The sequence below is a fragment of the Artemia sp. Qi Xiang Cuo genome, chromosome 18 (genome assembly GCF_049724085.1).
Source record: "Artemia sp. Qi Xiang Cuo chromosome 18, ASM4972408v1, whole genome shotgun sequence".
Taxonomy (NCBI): Eukaryota; Metazoa; Arthropoda; class Branchiopoda; order Anostraca; family Artemiidae; genus Artemia; species Artemia sp. Qi Xiang Cuo.
This window is the reverse complement of record NC_142811.1, coordinates 17868994-17887306: the sequence shown is the minus strand read 5'-3', so window position 1 is coordinate 17887306 and position 18313 is coordinate 17868994. Positions and strand designations below refer to the sequence as shown.

At 37.6% G+C, this 18313-nt stretch overlaps 1 protein-coding gene across 1 annotated transcript in view; it reads left to right on the top strand.

Moving 5' to 3' along the window:
- LOC148941270 (protein vav-like) overlaps positions 1-18313 on the top strand; it is a 163584-nt gene that overhangs the window by 35049 nt on the left and 110222 nt on the right. Inside the window, exon 3 of the mRNA XM_089103854.1 lies at positions 16306-16509. Coding sequence (XP_088959980.1) covers positions 16306-16509 — 204 coding nt within the window. The remainder of the gene's footprint in view (positions 1-16305; positions 16510-18313) is intronic.

Genomic DNA, 18313 nt, shown 5'->3' with positions numbered 1-18313 from the left:
TTTCGTTCGCAAACAAATGGAGTAAAAGAAAGATTTAATGAAACCCGAATCAGCATATTGACACGTTCTGTAAGAGACGACGTAAATCAATTGGACAAAGTGTTTCCTTATGTCCTTTTTGTATACACAGAACCCCCACACCAAGCTACAGGGTTATCGCCATTTGAAATACTATACGGGACAAACCCAAGGGGGGTGTTAGACATTTTAAAGGAATCATGGAAGAATGAGGAGAAAAATGAAGAAACAGTGATAACCCACTTTCTATCACTACGAGAGAAACTATATAACTACCACGAAATTGCGAAACAAGCAGATGTGAAATATGCAGTCATACCAAAACCCTGTTAATATACATCCGCTAGACTTCGCGAATTCCGGGAAGGGGAGGAAGTAATCATTTTATTACCAGACAGAAATAATCAATTGGCCGTTAGATGGAAAGGACTGTGTTAGGTACTAAAGACAATGATTGAGATAAATTATACGATAGAATTAGATGAAGCGAGAAAAAAGGAAGAAGTTTACCATGTGAATTTACTGAGGAACTTTAACAAGGAAAATGAAAAAGAAAACCTCAAGGATCCGCAAAAGCGCGGTCTCATGATTTCGACCTCAGAACATGACGAGAAAAGTGCCCCTTTAGGTACAATAGACCCGGCAGAAACACATATAAACGCCATTGAAAGGGTTTCGGCAGAAAAATATCTGAGCCAGGCTCAGAAATCCCAATTAAACAAGTTATTCACGGAATTTGCAGACGTATTAACAGACCGGATCTGAAAAACTGAAAATGTAGTACATAAAATACTATTAAAGGACAAGAAACCCATAAAACAAAACCCATACCGAATCCCGGAAGCAAAAAGAAAAGAAAAGAAAAAATAAATTGACCAACGGCTCGAGGGAGGGGTAATAGAACCATCAAATTCAGAATTTGCAGCACCAGTCGTATTAGTCCCGAAGAAAGATGGCTCCATTAGATTTTGCGTAGACTACAGAAAACTGAATAATATTTCCGAATCAGACGCGTACCCAATACCAAGAATGGATGAAATTCTAGAGTCATTTGGCTCCGCAAAATTTATATCAATTTTAGACTTGAGAAGGGGATATTGGCAAGTAAAAATGGACCCAGATGATTCAGCCAAAACTGCCTTTATTACTCCATTTGGGTTGTATCAATTTAGGTACATGCCATTCGGAATAAAAGGGGCACCAGCAACATTCCAAAGGCTAGTAGATTGCATTTTAAGTTCCTTACCCTATACAAGAGCCTACTTGGATGATATTATAGTATTTTCGAACTCGTTCAATGAACATCTAATCCATATGGAACAAGTATTAACCAGGCTGAGGAGAGCTGGACTAACTTTGAATGTAGAAAAATGTAAATTAGTACAGACACAGACAGAATACCTGGGACACAAAATAGGAAATAGTATAATAGCCTAATTATGGGAAAAAAACAGAACAAATTAGAAACGCAGGAGGTTCGACCTCAGAGAAAAAAGCTCGGTAATTTTTGGGGTTGGCAGGATATTATAGAAAATTCATGACAAATTTTGTAACAATTGTTACGCCATTGACAGAATACACACGAAACGGGGCCTTAAACCCCAACCCATTACCAAAATTGAACATAATGCATGGGAGATAATGAAGGATGCTCTTTGTAGCTAGAGGATACTGAAAAATCCTGATTTTCCCTTACCATTTTTGCTACAAACTGGCAGTTCAGATTACGGAGTAGGGGTAGCTTTATACCAAAGTTTTGAAGATGGGGAATATCCAATCACATTTATATCCAGGAAATTATCGAAAGCAGAATTAAATTATAGTACAATTGAAAAAGAATGTCTTGTGATAGTTTATGCGGTCAAAAAACTGGACTATTTTGTATATGGACGAAAATTTACAATAGTGACAAATCACAACCCATAGAAATGGCTAAAAATAATGAAGCCAGTAACCGACGATTAGCACGGTGGGCCCTTTGCCTACAAGAATACGACTTCGAAATAAAATCAAGACCAGGGGCAGATAACGGGAACGCTGACGGCAAGTCCCTATTTGAATAAAGATATATGTAAGCATTAGGGGAAAAATGAAATGTTGGATGGGCTGTGCCTTGATAACATGGATAATAAGGGGAAAAAGAGGTCAAAAACCCAGGGGCACTAAAAGAAGATGGCTACAAAATAGAGATGGATGACATAACACTAGTTGGGGGAAGGTTGGGAAATATTGAATGTTAAATCAGATTGTACATCTTTAAAAACTAGTCTGAGATTAGTAACATCAAGTCAAAAGATATGTCGATCCTTTTTGAGGGGGAGAAATACTTAGGGGACGATCCCCTGCGGGAAGTCACGAAAGATAGCCCTTTTTCCTCAATGCACAACTGGCGGACAAGTTGTGATCCCTTTACCGAGATTTTGCCTTTCCAATCTGGAGTCCTTGGGGGATACTCTCTCCCAGTCACTTCATACTTCACCCAAACCTTGGTCCAGCAACCCTATTCATAGCTGTTATTCTTCATGGGAGTCGACAAGTATTTCCGGCAAATTGTATTCAGTGGGAGATGTATCCAAATTTCATTTTCAATTAGCATCAACGTATATTCTTCAGCTAACTATACCAGGTGAGGGATACCAGAAAAGAGCGGTTCATGATTCGCTCAGATATTTACTTCATTTTCCTGAACCCCTACCGTTTTCAATGGCCTGTGTATTTTCGGCCTTAGATTATTTGAAATTATTCCAAGGGGCAATTTACTTTTTATCAAGATTTGGGGTTGTTTCCACAGATGGAAGTTAAGAGGCTAGTGCAGCCAATTTTTCACAATGGCTGGCATCATCACATGTGCCAGAAATTGATTCTCTGCTCCTCTCAAATGTAAATTCGTGAGAGCAAGAAAATTTTTTTTTTGATTGTGCTGTGCACAATCAATTTCTACGAGTCCCGAGGACGACATCCTGCAATTAGTTTCAACAGAGGAGGAAGAGAGGCTACTGAAAAACGAGGAAGACTTCATAGTACCCCATACTACTCGGCAGGGTAGAAACCCTCGCACGGCAGGAACTCTCAGGAAGAAATGAACCTGGAAGACCAGAAGAAGATAAAAAGGAAATTTAGTGTTTATTTTAATTTGATATTGTGCTTGAATTTCCAGCCAATCCAACGGGAATGTGGGCCATTTATCTTAGGAGGGAGGTGTTGGAACCCTTGGTCCCAGTTTTGTCAGATAAATGTCACTCCCAGAGTCATTTCTTTCGGCCCCTTAATTATTTTCCTTCCTTAAGTAATAAATATTAATTTTCTTATTATTTTTTTGACGCCATTTTGGGTCCTCTTAACTGCGTACGTGCTTAATAGACCACGAGGGAAAAATTGCGCAGTTAGGGCGGTTGACCAGTAAATTAGTAGTCCTAGGATTGGCTGGAAAGATTCATTTACCACCCTAGTAACCCCCGCCGAGCACACGGCTAGCGGGCCGGGAGGAAGTGTTCATTTTTTGAATCAGTTCATTTTATACCGCGTGATTGTGAATACAGTAAGCATTTTCTATGTACTCTTTTTAACGTTTCAGCTTAGGTCGGATCTAAAAGAGTTAATTAGAAATCTTATCGGTAAACTTTGGCTTTAAATGTGGCCATAGACCATCCGATCACGTTAGTATACGGAACCGTTGGAGTAACCGCGCAAATCCCTCTAATTTGGGGCCAAAGAGGGATCGTCCCCCTCCAGTAAGTGGCATGGCAACTCTTTGCGCCATTTTTGCCTTTAAAAGTGGTGACCCCGCACAATAATCCTCCAATAGTTGCCTTCCAATCACTTTCGACTATTAAAAAGGGCACTAACCATTTCAACTTCCAATTGAATGAGCCCTTTTTGAAGTTTGTACGACAACGCTTTCTATAAAAACCTTATATACCCCCGAGGTATATCTTATAACCCTTACCTTGAGGGCTATGAGGGGGGGGGGGGGGTTCATCCTCAAAGATCTAATTTCCAGAACTTTCAACTACTTTGAACAAAATAGCTATCTCAAAATTTTGATTGGATGTGTTTTGGGAAAAGATGGGTGTGAGAGGGGGGTTAGTTGCCCTCCAATGACTTTCGACCATTAAAAGGGGACTAGCCCTTTGAATTTCCAATCAAATGAGCCTTTTTTGAAGTTTCTATGACAAACCTTTCTATAAAACCCTTATATGCCCCAAGGGCATAATTTATAACCCTTGCCCTGTGGGCTGTGGGGGGAGTGTCTTACTTAAAAACATAATGTCTATCTCGAAATTAACTACTTTGAACAAAATGGCTATCTCAAAATTTTTATTGGATATGTTTGGGGAAATGGGGGGGGGGGGCGGGGAAGGGGTGTTAGTTGCCTTCTAATCACTTTTGACTTAAAAAGGGCACTAGCCATTCCAATTTCCAATCGAATGAGCCCTTTTTGAAATTTCTACGACAACTCCTTCGATACAAAGTGTCCTAGTCTAAAGGAAAAAAAAAATACATTGTGCCAACATCGTTCTTTACTTAGGCAGCGCCATTGCCCTGCCTGTCATAAGAAAAAAAAAGATCCTTGCAAAACAACCCTGAGGTACCCCTACCTTTTAGGACTTAGGCATAGTGGAGGCTAGGAAGTTCTTTTATTCGAAGCTGTCAATCAATCAATCGTTAAATTCATGTTAAAACACTATCAGAGGCAACGCTATAGCGTTGCCTATAGTGAAGGCCATACGGCTCCAATGTTTTATTATTATCATTATTATTATTATTTTATCCCAGAGGCACTTCATATGGAAAGGGTCGTCGTACAAACTTCAAAGGGTGCTCATTCGATTGGAAATCAAGAGTTCTGGTGCCCTTTTTAACAGACAAAAGTGATCGGAGGGCAACTAGTCCCCCCCCGCCCTTGCCCTTTTTTTCCAACTGCATCCGATAAAAATTTTGAGAAAGCTATTTTGTTAAAAATAGTCCAATCATCACATAACAAAAACTCCGGTGTCAACACAACCCCCAAGGGCCCGGGGGCAGGCGTTGTAAGTTATGCCCTGGGGTCGTATATGGTTCTTATTAAAGGGATGCTCGTATAAACTTCAAAGAGGGCTCTTTTGTTTGGAAACTGAAAGCTCTTGTTCACTTTTTAAGAGTCAAAAGAGATTGGAGGGCACCTACCTCCCCCCCCCCACGCTCTATTTTCCTCAAACCCATCCGATAAGAACTTTGAGATAGCCATTTTTAAAAATAGTTCAAAGACCATATAAAGAAAACTCTGGGTCGACACAGCCCCCCTGGGCCTGAGGGCAGGAGTTTTAAGTTATGCCCAGGGGGAATATATGGTTCTTATGGAAGGAATTCTCGTAGAAACTTCAGAGAGGGCTCATGTAATTGTAAATTGAAAGTTCTAGTTCAATTTTTGAGAGTCAAAACAGATTGGAGGGCAACTAGCCCCCCCCCCTTCCACGCCCTTTTTTCCCAAATGCATCCGGATAAAATTTTGAGATGGCCATTTTATTAAAAATTGTTCAAAAGTTGGATAATAAAAACTCACATGTCGACAAAACCCCTCAGGGCCCGGGCTAAGGCGTTGTAAGTTATCCCCTGGGGGCATATATGGTTCTCATGGAAGGAATTCTCGTATAAACTTCAGAGAGGGCTCATTTGATTAGAAATTGAAAGTTTTAGTTCTTATTTAAGAGTAAAAAAATATTGGAGGGTAACCAGCCCCCTCCCCCCACGCCCTTTGTTCCCAAATGCATCTGATAAAAATGTTGAGATAGCTATTTTGTTAAAAAGAGCAATTCAGGTGTCGACACAACCCCCAAGGGTCCGGGGGCAGGCGTTGTAAGTTATGCCCGGGGGGCATATATGGCTCTTATGGTAGGAATGCTCATATAAACTTCAGACAGGGTTAATTTTATTGGAAATTGAAAGTTCTAGTTCACTTTTTAAGAGTCAAAAGATACCGGAGGGTAACCAGTCCCCCCACGCCCTTTTTTCCCAAATGTATCCGATAAAAATTTTGAGATTGCCATTTTGTTAAAATTAGTTCAAAGACCTTATAAAAAAAAAGTCTGGTGTCGACACAACCCCCCAGGGCCCAGGGGCAGGTGATGTAAGTTATGCTCTGGAGACATATATGGTTCTTATGGAAGGGATGCTGGTATGAACTTCAAACAGGGCTCATTTGATTGAAAATTGAAAGTTCTAGTCCATTTGTTAAGAGTCAAAAGAGATCGGAGGGCACCTACCCCCCCCCCCTCGCCTCCACGCCTTTTTTCCTCAAACACATCTGATAAGAACTTTGAGATAGCAATTTTTTCAAAATAGTTCAAAGACCATATAACCAAAACTCCAGGGTTGACACAGCCAGCCAGGGCCCAGTTTTGCCCTGGGGTAATATATGGTTCTTATGGAAGGGATGCTCGTAAAAACTTCAGAGAGGGCCTATTTGATTCTAAATAGAAAATTCTAGTTCAGTTTTTGAGAGTCAAAAGAGATTGGGGGGTAACTAGCCCCCTCCCCCCCCCTCCCACGCTTCTTTTTCCCCAAATGCACCCGATAAAAATTTCGAGATAACCATCGTGTTAAGAATTGTTCAAAAGTCAGTCAACAAAACTCAGGTGTCAACACAACCCCCCAGGGCCCGAGGGCAGACGTTGTAAATTATGCCTTGAGGCATATATGGTTTTTATGAAAGGGATTTTTGTATAAAGTTCAGAGGGGGCTTAGTTGATTGGAAATTGAAAGTTTGAGTTCACTTTTGTATAGTCAGAAGATATCCGAGGGCAACTAGGCCCCCCCCACGCCTTCTTTTTCCAAACCTATCTATTGAAAATTTTGAGATAGGCATTTTGTTAGAAATAGTTCAAAGGTCAGATAAAAAAAACTCTGGTGTCAATACAACCCCGAGGGCCCGGGAGAAGGCGTTCTAAGCTATGCTCTGAAGGCATGTATGGTTATTATGAAAGGGATGCTCGTATAAAATTCATAGAGGGCTCATTTGATTGGAAATTGAAAGTTCTAGTTCACTTTTTAAGAGTCAAGAGATTGAAGGGCAACTAGCCTCCCCCACGCCCTTTTTTCTCTGAACCCATCTGCTACAAATTTTGAGATAGCCATTTTTTTAAAATTGTTCAAAAATTAGATAACAAAAATTCTGGTGTCCTGAGGTACCCCTACCTTTTAGGACTAGGGCACAGCGGAAGCTAACCTCTTCGACTTTTTTTTAGTTCTTTTATTTGAAGCTGTTAATCAATCGTTAAATTCATGTTAAAACATTATTACAAACATGAAACTATTATTTGGCCGAGAAGCTTGGCTTGTTGTGGGCTACACAATCAGTAATAAAACACCAAAACAACCATAATCATTACTGTAAATCACGAAATACAAATTAAGAAAAAGGAGGATATAAACTAGAATATAATTAAAATACCTGAAAGAAACAAGTTATAATAATAACAATAGGGAGTAACAGAAACAAAGAAAGTGGGGAGAACAGAAAAGACTAAGTTGGCATTAAAGATTAAAAATGGGAATTTAAAATTTTAGAACAACTGAAAATAGTTTTAAAAGAAGAGAAGAGAAAATTATGTGTTGGGATAGAACTCCAAGGGAAATTAATGGCAAAACGGGGCATTTTCAGGTGACCACGAAATTAGGTAAAATAAACCTCTGTGAAGAATAACGTAGCAACGAGGAGTGCTTGAGTGATACGCACAGGGTTAACCGAGATTGGATACGTGGTGGTAGAGTTCCCTGGCATGTTGAATAAACTAGATTAAGATTTTGTTTTGAATTTTTTTTTGCTCCAGAGATCATAGGTCTGTATCTGTGTAGAGGTCAGCCAAGGGGTAAAGACAGGTGAAATTAGGCTAGAAAAAAAAACTAAAAAAATATTAATCAGGTTTTATGCAGGTCCACGCCGATCCCAGCAGTGTTGTAAATGCTTCGAAATAAACTGTACCAGTTTTACGACTAAGATTGTATTGCAAGAAATAAAGTTTTACCATTTAAACAGCAGGTTAAAAATTTCCCGTACAAAATGAAAATTTACAATATACTAAAACTTTGAACAAATATGTGAGTCAAAAAGGAGCTAGTAAAACCAAAATGTATCCGAAGATTTTATTATACCAACAAACTTCAAAATGTACCATATTGTACCAGGACGTCCCAAAAACGGTACTATTGTACCGCGTTGGTAACACTGTATCACAGTTGTTCAGCTTACTAATAAGCCTAAATCTTCTTCTTTTTTTCAATTGAGGAAAGGCAGTGGGGTATACGCCGTCCCGCCTACTCCTCCTCTTAGACACTTTCCCTGGCAAAGCTGAAATCAAATTTTTTATCAAAAAGCTGTCCATGAACTTTTGATTTTGTTCATAAATTTGTTGAGATACTGAGATGACGCTCAACTTGATGTAACGATTCGCTAGCTTCAAAAGCTGAATCATGGTAGTAATTGCTATGTGTGTCCACAAAATTAAATTATACCTAAGTTTGTGGGATAATTGAATTGTTATTTGACGAAATAATGCCACTAGCATGAAGAAAGTTTTGGATTTAAATCGTAAGTCCAATCTAAATATCTCTCAAGGAAATGTGAAAGTTAAATTAGTCTTTACATCTAGGAAACAGGGGAAATCCATTTTTGTTTCCTTAGTGACCTATATTAAACTAGTCCCCTTGTGGCTGTAATACGAAAAATGTGAAGTTTTCTTGCAAGGAAGGGAGAGGTTTATTGCTTATGGTAAAGCCTTTATATTACTAGATGCCAAGTTACGATATTGTAAGCGATTTTGACGCTTATTTTCTTTATGGAGATTGATTTTCGAGTTTTTTGTCATTTTCTTTATTGTGTTGCAGGAGCTACACTTTAGTTTTTTCTTTTTAGTGTAGGAGATTTCAATTTATTGCGAGATAGTAGTGAGGCTCTAACCCCTGGGGTTCTTACAAAAAGTATGGACCTCTGGCTAGATTGATGAAAATGTCTTGGCATTTTCTAAAGCTATGTATAATTCAGGCCCAGAGCCAGAAAAGAGGGTTTTCGCTTGTCCTTGAGTCAAAGCATACAGTGTATGAGCTGACGTTTTATAGTCTGTGTCAGATAGAACGATTTGAAATTGTCTCGCTGAGCTTTTGTTTCTTGCAGGTGTGTTTTAGCATTCGAGCGGGAAACTCTGTGGAAAACTCATTTTAAGTTTATATTACAATATGTATAAGGTCGGTCGGTGGTTCCTCAGAATCCCTAGCCCCTTCTCTCGCCTACGTGCTTGCAGAAAGGTAGGCATATTGGACCTTGTTGAACTGGAATCACAATACCCCTGCTAACGTTTTAGTACATTGGTAGGCATGCTGTACTTCGTTTGAATCTGAACCCTGGATTTTTAATCTCTATGACTGGAGGGTCAATGCGAGCCTGAGTCAACACCCTGCCCCTCCTATACTCAACTTTTGACCTGAAAGGTAGCCCTGCCCCATCTTGTTTAAAAATGGGCTATGATTTTCAATCTATATGATTCGATCCATAAGATGGGTCTGTGGTCCCTTCAGAACCCTGCCCTTTATTTTAGCAGAAACATGGGCACTTTGTTGGAAGGGCAATCATGTAAGAATTTTTGATGAGATGATTGGAGACACAAAATGGGCTAAAGGCTCTCCGAAACCACCCCTCTCCCACCACTACTTTTTCAGCAGAAATATTATCATGCTTTTTTTCACCGATAGGTTTCAAATTTGTGATGACGAATGTTGGGGAAATGAAGCGCGGTAATAATGATTTTCGTAGACAAACTTGCCTTTCCCGGGTTTGGCACATAGGGTTTCAGATCTATTTGAAACTTATTGGGGCAAGCAATTTGGGCTAATCGGACAGGGAACGATTTTTCACCTATCTCGTATTAAACCATCCGGATTCACTTGAAATCAGGTACGTAGGTGTCAAACACCAAGGAGACTGAATTTCTGACCATTGATCTTTGTAGTCGAGGCGCTCAATTTTATTCTCGGGAGTTTCTCCTCTAACGCGCATAGTGACTTGTAAGTAAGGGCAGTGTTGCAAATTTGGTGGGAAAGGGGAGATATAATCGAGCTTGAGCTTAAGTATATGACAAATTTTAAAAGCAATAGCATTGACTATATACCAGTTGTTTTTAAACTGGTACAATACATTTTGAGATCGTCTTTAAGGAATGTGACATCATTATTCTGAAGACAAATGCTTCTTTGGATATAACATTTTAAATGTGTTGGGGGGTCAACAACTACAGCGTTTATTTGTTGGTGTTGCCTTCAACTGGGAATATTACTCACTATTTTAATTTTTTTATTTTCCCTTTACCTGTCGTTCATCGGAAACCTGATTTGTGTCAGCTGTCCTAATGTAGTTTCATCAACATTTGAAGTTGAGAGTTATAAGATCTTTCTTAATATTGCTAAAACTTGACATGTCTTCTGATATAGCATGTTTTGCTGGGCTTCTTTATTCAGTTTCTGTCATAGAAATACTATTGTTTGCAATCGCCCTCTCCTTGAATTAAATAATAAGAAACTATTTTTTTTCAACTGAAAGTGAGGAGTAACATCAAAACTTAAAACGAATAGAAATTATTCCGTATATGAGGGTTGTTGCCCCCTCCTCATCTCCCTCTTCACGCTGTAGTTTGTTAGTGCTTTTCAAAAACTTTCTTGTTTTACTTAAGCGGTCCTTGAATTTCAGGAGTCGTTTTAAAGAATTGGGACAAAAAGTCTAACTAGCGCAAAGAATGAGGTATTGAAGAGGAAGCACCCCCCCCCCTATATAGAATAATTTATTTTATGTTTTAAGTTTTATCGTTGCTCCTTGTATTCAGTTGAAAAAGCTTGTTTTTTATTTAATTTCGGATCGTTTTTCAAATTTTTACAGGAAATTTGGCTCCTCCCTCATGGAATATTTCCTCCTTTGATTCGAAATTCCTCCATGGAAAGTTCTTCCTGCGTAAACTACCCCCGCCCAGAATTCTCCCACGGACAATTTCATCCTCGTTGGAAATTCTCCCCGTAAAATTTCTTACGGACGATCATGCCTAAAAAATTTTCTTTAGCATGCTTTCATTTGAAAAAGACTTTAGTTTCTGATCGGTTTTCAAATCATGATGGAAACCAAAATGAATGGAAATTTTTTTGGAAATCTCTCCATCCCAAGTGTAAAGTTGTCCCAAGGAAAATTCCCCCATGGAGAATTCCTCTCATGGAAAATCCGTACTCCCCGCGGAAAAATCCTTCAGACAATTCCGATCCCGCTAAAAATTTACCCTGGAAAATTCGCCCGGAACATTTTCACATGTAAAATTGAGTCAGCAAAGAGAAAGAAAGACACATAAAAAGAATTTCATATAGAAATTTAGTATAGGTATATTCGTATATTTTCCCAGCATAAAATATCCCCTGGAAAGTTCACCCACGAAAATTCACTCCCTAAGGAAAATTCCTCGCACAGAAAATCTCATCCCTGAAAAGTGTCTGTATCTTTCCAATAGCAAATATTATATATAAACAATTGGCAAATTTCATAACTTACAGCCCTTTCCCTAGGGACTGTTGGGGTTCATGTTATCCTCAAAGGCGTAATAATTGAACCTTTCAACCATGCTGAGCAAAACGGCTGTCTGAAAAGTTAGATAGGAGGACTTTGGGGAAAAGTTGGCATGAGAGGCGGGCTAGTTGTCCTCTAATTCTTATAGTTGCTTAAAAAGGGCACCAGGAATTTTAATTTCTGTTTTAGTTAGCCCTCTCCTGATATTCTAGAATCATTGGTTCAATACGCTCACCCCTAAAAAAAAAAAAAAAAAGCAAATAAAGACGCATCTGTGATCTTTATTCTGGCAAGAAATACAAAATTCCACAATTTTGCATATGGGAGCTTTCAACCTCTACAGTAGGGTTCTCTAATACGCTAAATCTGCTGGTGCAATTTTTATTAAGATTCGTTTATTTTTTTAGGGTATTCGTCTTTTTTCAAAAATCAAGCAAATTTTCTCAGACTCGTAGCTTTTGATAGGTAACACTAAACTGATTGAATATTATATATTAGGAATCAGCACAAAAAAAAACAATCATTCTGATGTGTCAATTGATATCAAAATTCTGTTTTTTTAGAGTATCGGATGCTATTGAGCCGAGTCACTCCTTACTTAGAGTTCGTTAGCGCCCGCTCTTTGAAAGCTTGTGTTTCAGTTGAAAAGTTGTGCATCAAATCTACGGGAGGCTGAAAAATGCGAAGTAATGCTACTAACTAGCAACACCTTTTTAACCTTAGCGCCACTGAAGCTTGTGTTTCAGTTGTTTCAGTTGAAAAGTTGTGCATCAAATCTACGGGAGGCTGAAAAATGCGAAGTAATGCTACTAACTAGCAACACCTTTTTAACCTTAGCGCCACTGAAGCTTGTGTTTCAGTTGTTTCAGTTGAAAAGTTATGCATCAAATCTACGGGAGGCTGAAAAATGCGAAGTAATGCTACTAACTAGCAACACCTTTTTAACCTTAGCGCCACTGAAGCTTGTGTTTCAGTTGTTTCAGTTGAAAAGCTGTGCATCAAATCTACGGGAGGCTGAAAAATGCGAAGTAATGCTACTAACTAGCAACACCTTTTTAACCTTAGCGCCACTGAAGCTTGTGTTTCAGTTGAAAAGTTGTGCATCAAATCTACGGGAGGCTGAAAAATGCGAAGTAATGCTACTAACTAGCAACACCTTTTTAACTTCTCTTACCTTCATATCTCGATCAAAACTCCACGAATGAAAACTTTGTAATTAAGTCGGTCGTTTCTACTAGGAAACTCTGGAAGTTCTGATTGATTTCTATTGTAATCTTTGTCAATGTCGTTCCCTTGGGGCACTCATATGAAGTTGATGACCTTTACCGTGGAAACAGAGGCACATGGTAGGCTTGACAGCCTGCTTAATGAAGGCTTCTTGTTTGTTCCGTAATATTTGCTGTGCCTGTTGAAGGAAACTTATTTTTTAAAAGTAGAATCATAAAACTAACTCAAATCGAAGTTAAAAATTGTCTGATATTGATTTCTCATGACACGAATTGTAGTGCAAGCTCATTTAGACAGTCTTTGACCAGCAGACCCCCTAGACTTTATAGCATGACTGGCCCCCAAAACTCCTAACATATCTTGTGAACCCTTAAAGTTAAAGCCACAAAAAAGAAATTTTGTATTTACCGAACAATGTGCAGATGTATTTTCTAGACTTTATGAGGATAATCAGAAAACTAAAGATGGATGCTGAAGAATAGTTTCCTGTGTAGGTTTATCATTAAAAACTTGTGAAAAACCAGAAGTCACTTTCGCTGTCATTTGTGCTTCAAGTGCACTTCAACTGTTTTTCTTGTTCAATGAGCCTTTTGGGAGTCCCACATGTTAGTAAAATGAAGGATTTCGGGAGGTTTTGAGAGTCTAGGGTGCAAGAATAGGTTTTGAAAAGTAATATTAAGAAGACTAAGTCGATAAGACTGGGAATAAGTGAAGGTGAGGAGATGACGTAGGGTAACGAGACGATAGATCAAGTGATTAACCTCACTTAATTAGTTAGTGTTATTATTAAAGATAGTGGATGCAGTGAAGGTCCAAGGCCCAGGGTGTTTTTCACAGTTGGAAAAAGTATGGAAGAATAAGAAGATAGGTCTGCGAACCGAGATTAGAAAATTGGAAGCCACAGTGATGACAGTGGTCAATTATGGTTATGAAACGGGGTCGCTCCGAAAGTCGGAGGATTATTTGTTGTATATTTTCTCGATGAATTGTCTACGGATCTTTTTGGTACCCATATGACTGACCGTGTTTGTCGAAAGTAAGCTGTTAAAAAAAATGTGGTTCTATCCTGCTTTCTAGGTCCATAATGAGAGAAAATTTGAGATGGTTAGGACAGGCTTTGCGGATGAAGGATGACAGATTGCCAAAGATCGCCCTTTTTGGCCAACCGTTTAGGGCCAAACGAAAAGTAGATCGTCCCCAAATGGGGTGGGATGGTGGTGGAAGGATTTAAGTGAAATGGGAACTTCTTGTAAGGGTGTAAAGAGGGAGGCTGTGATTGGGATGGATGAGGACTTTGAGTATCTGTGTTGGATTCAGGCAGCTTGGTCTTATAGTAACTTGTTAGTAGTAGTAGTAATCAGCCTTTGACTTAATCAACTATTCTTGACCAAATGCTAATAGATAGCGAGAAAACTTTAATTGAGCTAGAAGTAGCAACAAATCCCTTGCTCATAATAATAGAGAGTAGATGTTAAATGGAATATAATCTGCTATGAAATTAAAGACCCTGTGCCACTATGCACTCGTTGCCATGTAATAATAATATTAATAAGAATTGTTAATTATATTTAAAATAATTATTAATATTATTCATAAGCCTAACCAGAGACAGTGATTGGGGGACTAGTCCACTCTCTCTTGTGCCATTTTTTTTTAGTTTTGATCGCTGCTCCAGTCTTGTTTAAGTATTTTGTACCATTTTGGTTTCACATTATTAATTATTTATTGTTGCACTGTGAAGTCTTTCGGCGAAATCCGTATAATTTTATGACAAATGTTACGTTATTCCATGTGGGTACACACTAAAAATCAAAGAAGACACTTTTTGCATACTGAAATAAGATAATGTATAGTGAACCAAAAAATACTGAACCCACTATGGGTCCATTAAGATAGCTTTGTAGACTCTCAGGGGTTTACGGACTGTAGTTTTGAAACAATTGGTCAAGGCTTTTATTGAGTCGTACTTGGATTGTCGTGTGTTTTATGATTCCATTACAAAAAAATGACTTTATTGGAATAGGACTCACAAGAAAGTTCCATTCAGCAGACTGTATAAAGCTGATCTAAACTCTAAACACTCTAGACTTTAGAGCTTCTTGCGAGGCCTTTACTATGGGACTAGGACACGAAAATAAGGCATCAGAATTGTATATTATCTGTTAGTATTAGGAGCAAGAGATTCAGTTTAACACAGCTTGTATAAAAGCTATTGCAGATAAACCTTAATATTTTGCAAGACTGTGTAGGATTTAACACTCGATGAAAATAGGCTATCCATTCAAGGCCATCTCTGACACTGTTCGTTCTAATAACGGAACATCGTAGTCGAACTCACACAGCTGAGTTTTTGTGTGAAAGGGGAAAGTTGTGTTTTTTTTAAACTTTTTTTTATTATTATTGATAGTCTGTTCAACAAGACAATTTCTTGGCTGCGCTATATATTTTAACTGAACTATTGAGCATCGTTTCCGTTTTCAGTTTCAAGAAATTCGCCAGGTACTGATCAGTAGATAAAAACATTAACTTTTATGTTTCAGAAATTTTCCTGGTATCTTGGTCCCAAAAATTTATATTTGGCTTTCATCGCAGGTTAGACATGGCGCGATCAGATAATGCTATATTTAAAAGTTTCTTTTTCTTTTTCTTATTCAGTCCCATATAGTTTTGGTCTTTTTCGTTTTAACGGCTTTAAATTATTGCAAATAGTTCTCCGTTTTAGCTATATCTGTTATGCGCAAGTCGTTTCTTTTTTTCGCAAAAATGAACAAATAAGAAGCACAGCTTTACAAATCGAGATTAAAACAGTATTTGCTGGAAAAGTCTTTTGTTTAATTTCTTTCACTTAAAAAAGCAGAAGTAACACAGATTGGGAACGCTGTAGAGCAATATGTATAGCAAATGTAAAAGTTCTTAGCAAAATGGGTCGTGTTATTTTCAAAAATAAAAAAATCTTCGTAATATGTGTGCTTTGTCTCTGACGACTTCTCTGCTGAGAACAGACACGTATTATAGTTATGTCATGTGAGATGCTAACTGTACTAACTACCTCTGGGAACTACTAACATTCAGTGTTACCAATTCACGAAGATGTTGGGGGGGGGGGGAGGGGGTGAATGTATTTTCTGAAATTTAAGGGGGATTTTTTAATATTTTAATATATATATATATATATATATATATATATATATATATATATATATATATATATATATATATATATATATATATATATATATATATATATATATATATATATATATATATATATATATATATATATATATATATATATATATATATATATACCTATTGGTATATTAAACTGTCGATGTCCATTTCATTAGATCTCTTCAGTAATCTTGGTTAATATGATTTTTTTTTTTTTTTTACATTATTGTTGTTGATGTTATGACAATCGGGAATGATTGGAGCACAGAATCCGTATTACAAAAGGAAAGAAGAAAAAGAAGGTTGTTCTTTTCTTCTAGGAAATAGCGGAAATCCACATTGGTTTCCATAGCGATCTGTGCCAAGCCTGTTCTCTTGGTGCTGCAATTCGGATCAGCGACATCTTCCTACAATGGAAGGAAAAGTTTTTAATTTATGGTGAATACTGCTCAAATCTGCCCAAAGCTCATTGTCGGCTTGATGAAGCCTGCCTACGGAATGAAATGTTCTCAAACGAATTGACCGTAAGTCAAAATTTGTCATATTTCTGTTTGATTTGCCCAATTTCTTGGCTAAGTAACAATGGGTTTATTTAAAAAAAAAAAAAATATATACATCATCGATTCCCTGAAGCAATGCTTGTGCGGGAGAAAACCCACCTAATAAATCAAAAAACCAAGAAACCAAAAAAAAAAAAAAAAAAAAAGAAATAGAAAAAAAAAAACATAATTAGAGCTCAACTTACCGGACCCGAAAACAAACGAACCTCCAAACAACACCCAACAAAATTATAATAATTATAATCATATTCAGCTGCAACTAAACCCTCCTCAAAAACAAAACTTAAGTGGCGTGGAATTATCCATTCAAAATATACACATCAAAACAATGGTTCTTTAGCGACTTACGAAAATCCTGCAAACCCCCATCATTCCTCAAATCCTCTGGCAAACTCTCCCAAACTAACGGAACAACATGGCGAATTGAAAACCTAGACCTACACGTGACCATAGCTGGTCTTCGCACCAACTGAGAAGATCGTGTCAAATGATCGTGAGTAGTAGACGCAAGACTAAACATTCCTGAAAAACATGATGGTAACTCCGAAGCTAAATATTTAAACATAAACAGAGCATTATAGAATACACATATTCCTGCCAACGGTAGAATTTTATACTCGCAGTAAAGATGCCTCACCGATACAGATAGGTCAATTTGATTACCATAAAGAACTCTAATTGCCATATTCTGTGTTACGCAGAGCGGATGGAGGTGAGTTACGAATGTTTTCGACCAAACCATACAACAGTAAATGAGATATGGGTGAACCGTAGAAAAATACAACATTCTCAGAATTTCACACGGAAAAAGATACCTAAGTTTACGCATAATACCAATATTACGAGACAATTTGCTGTTAACAGATGCAATATGGTTTTTAAAACTAAGGCTTTCATCAATTATAACACCAAGGTATCTAGTACTAGTAGATCTTACAATAGTATGGTGCCCTACTTCTATATTATTAATCCATGGATAATGTCCAGTAATTCTACCATAAATCAAAAAATTCGACTTATTATGATTCAGTTTCAATTTATTTACTCGCATCCACTTTTCAATCGAAGAAATATCTTGTTTCAATATAGTCATCAACTCATTTTCAGTTCCAGCAGCTACAGTGAAATGGGCATCATCAGCAAAACATGGTAGAATTCCTTTAGTACCGTAAGTATCAAGGTCTAAAAAACAAGACACATTACTTGAAGCTCTACAAAGGTCATTAATATAAACCAAAAACAACCAAGGGCCCAAAACGGAACCCTGGGGTACTCCAATCGAAATATATTCAATTTTAGATGTAACTCCATCCATCACGACACACTGAGTCCTTCCACTAAGAAAACTAACAATCACATTTAAAAAATCACCACGTATACCACTACTATATAGCTTTTGAACTAGTATATCATGATCAACAGAGTCAAATGCTTTAGTAATATCCAAAAATATCGAAGCTATCTTCAGACCCTTGTCTAAAGCATCATTAATAAAAGTTGTTAAAAACAAAACTGCATGCTCTGTAGAATGATGACTCCTAAACCCAAACTGACTAGAACTAAAAAATTGTCTTTTTTCTAAAAAACTTACCATCCTACTATGAATCAACTTTTCAAACACTCTAGAAATAAATGGCAGTAAAGAAATCGGTCTATAATCACTAAAACAATTCTTATCCCCTCCTTTAAATATCGGGATAACATTCGCGCACTTTAGACAATCAGGAAATATTCCAGCTATTAAACAATTATTTATCAGTCCTAAAAA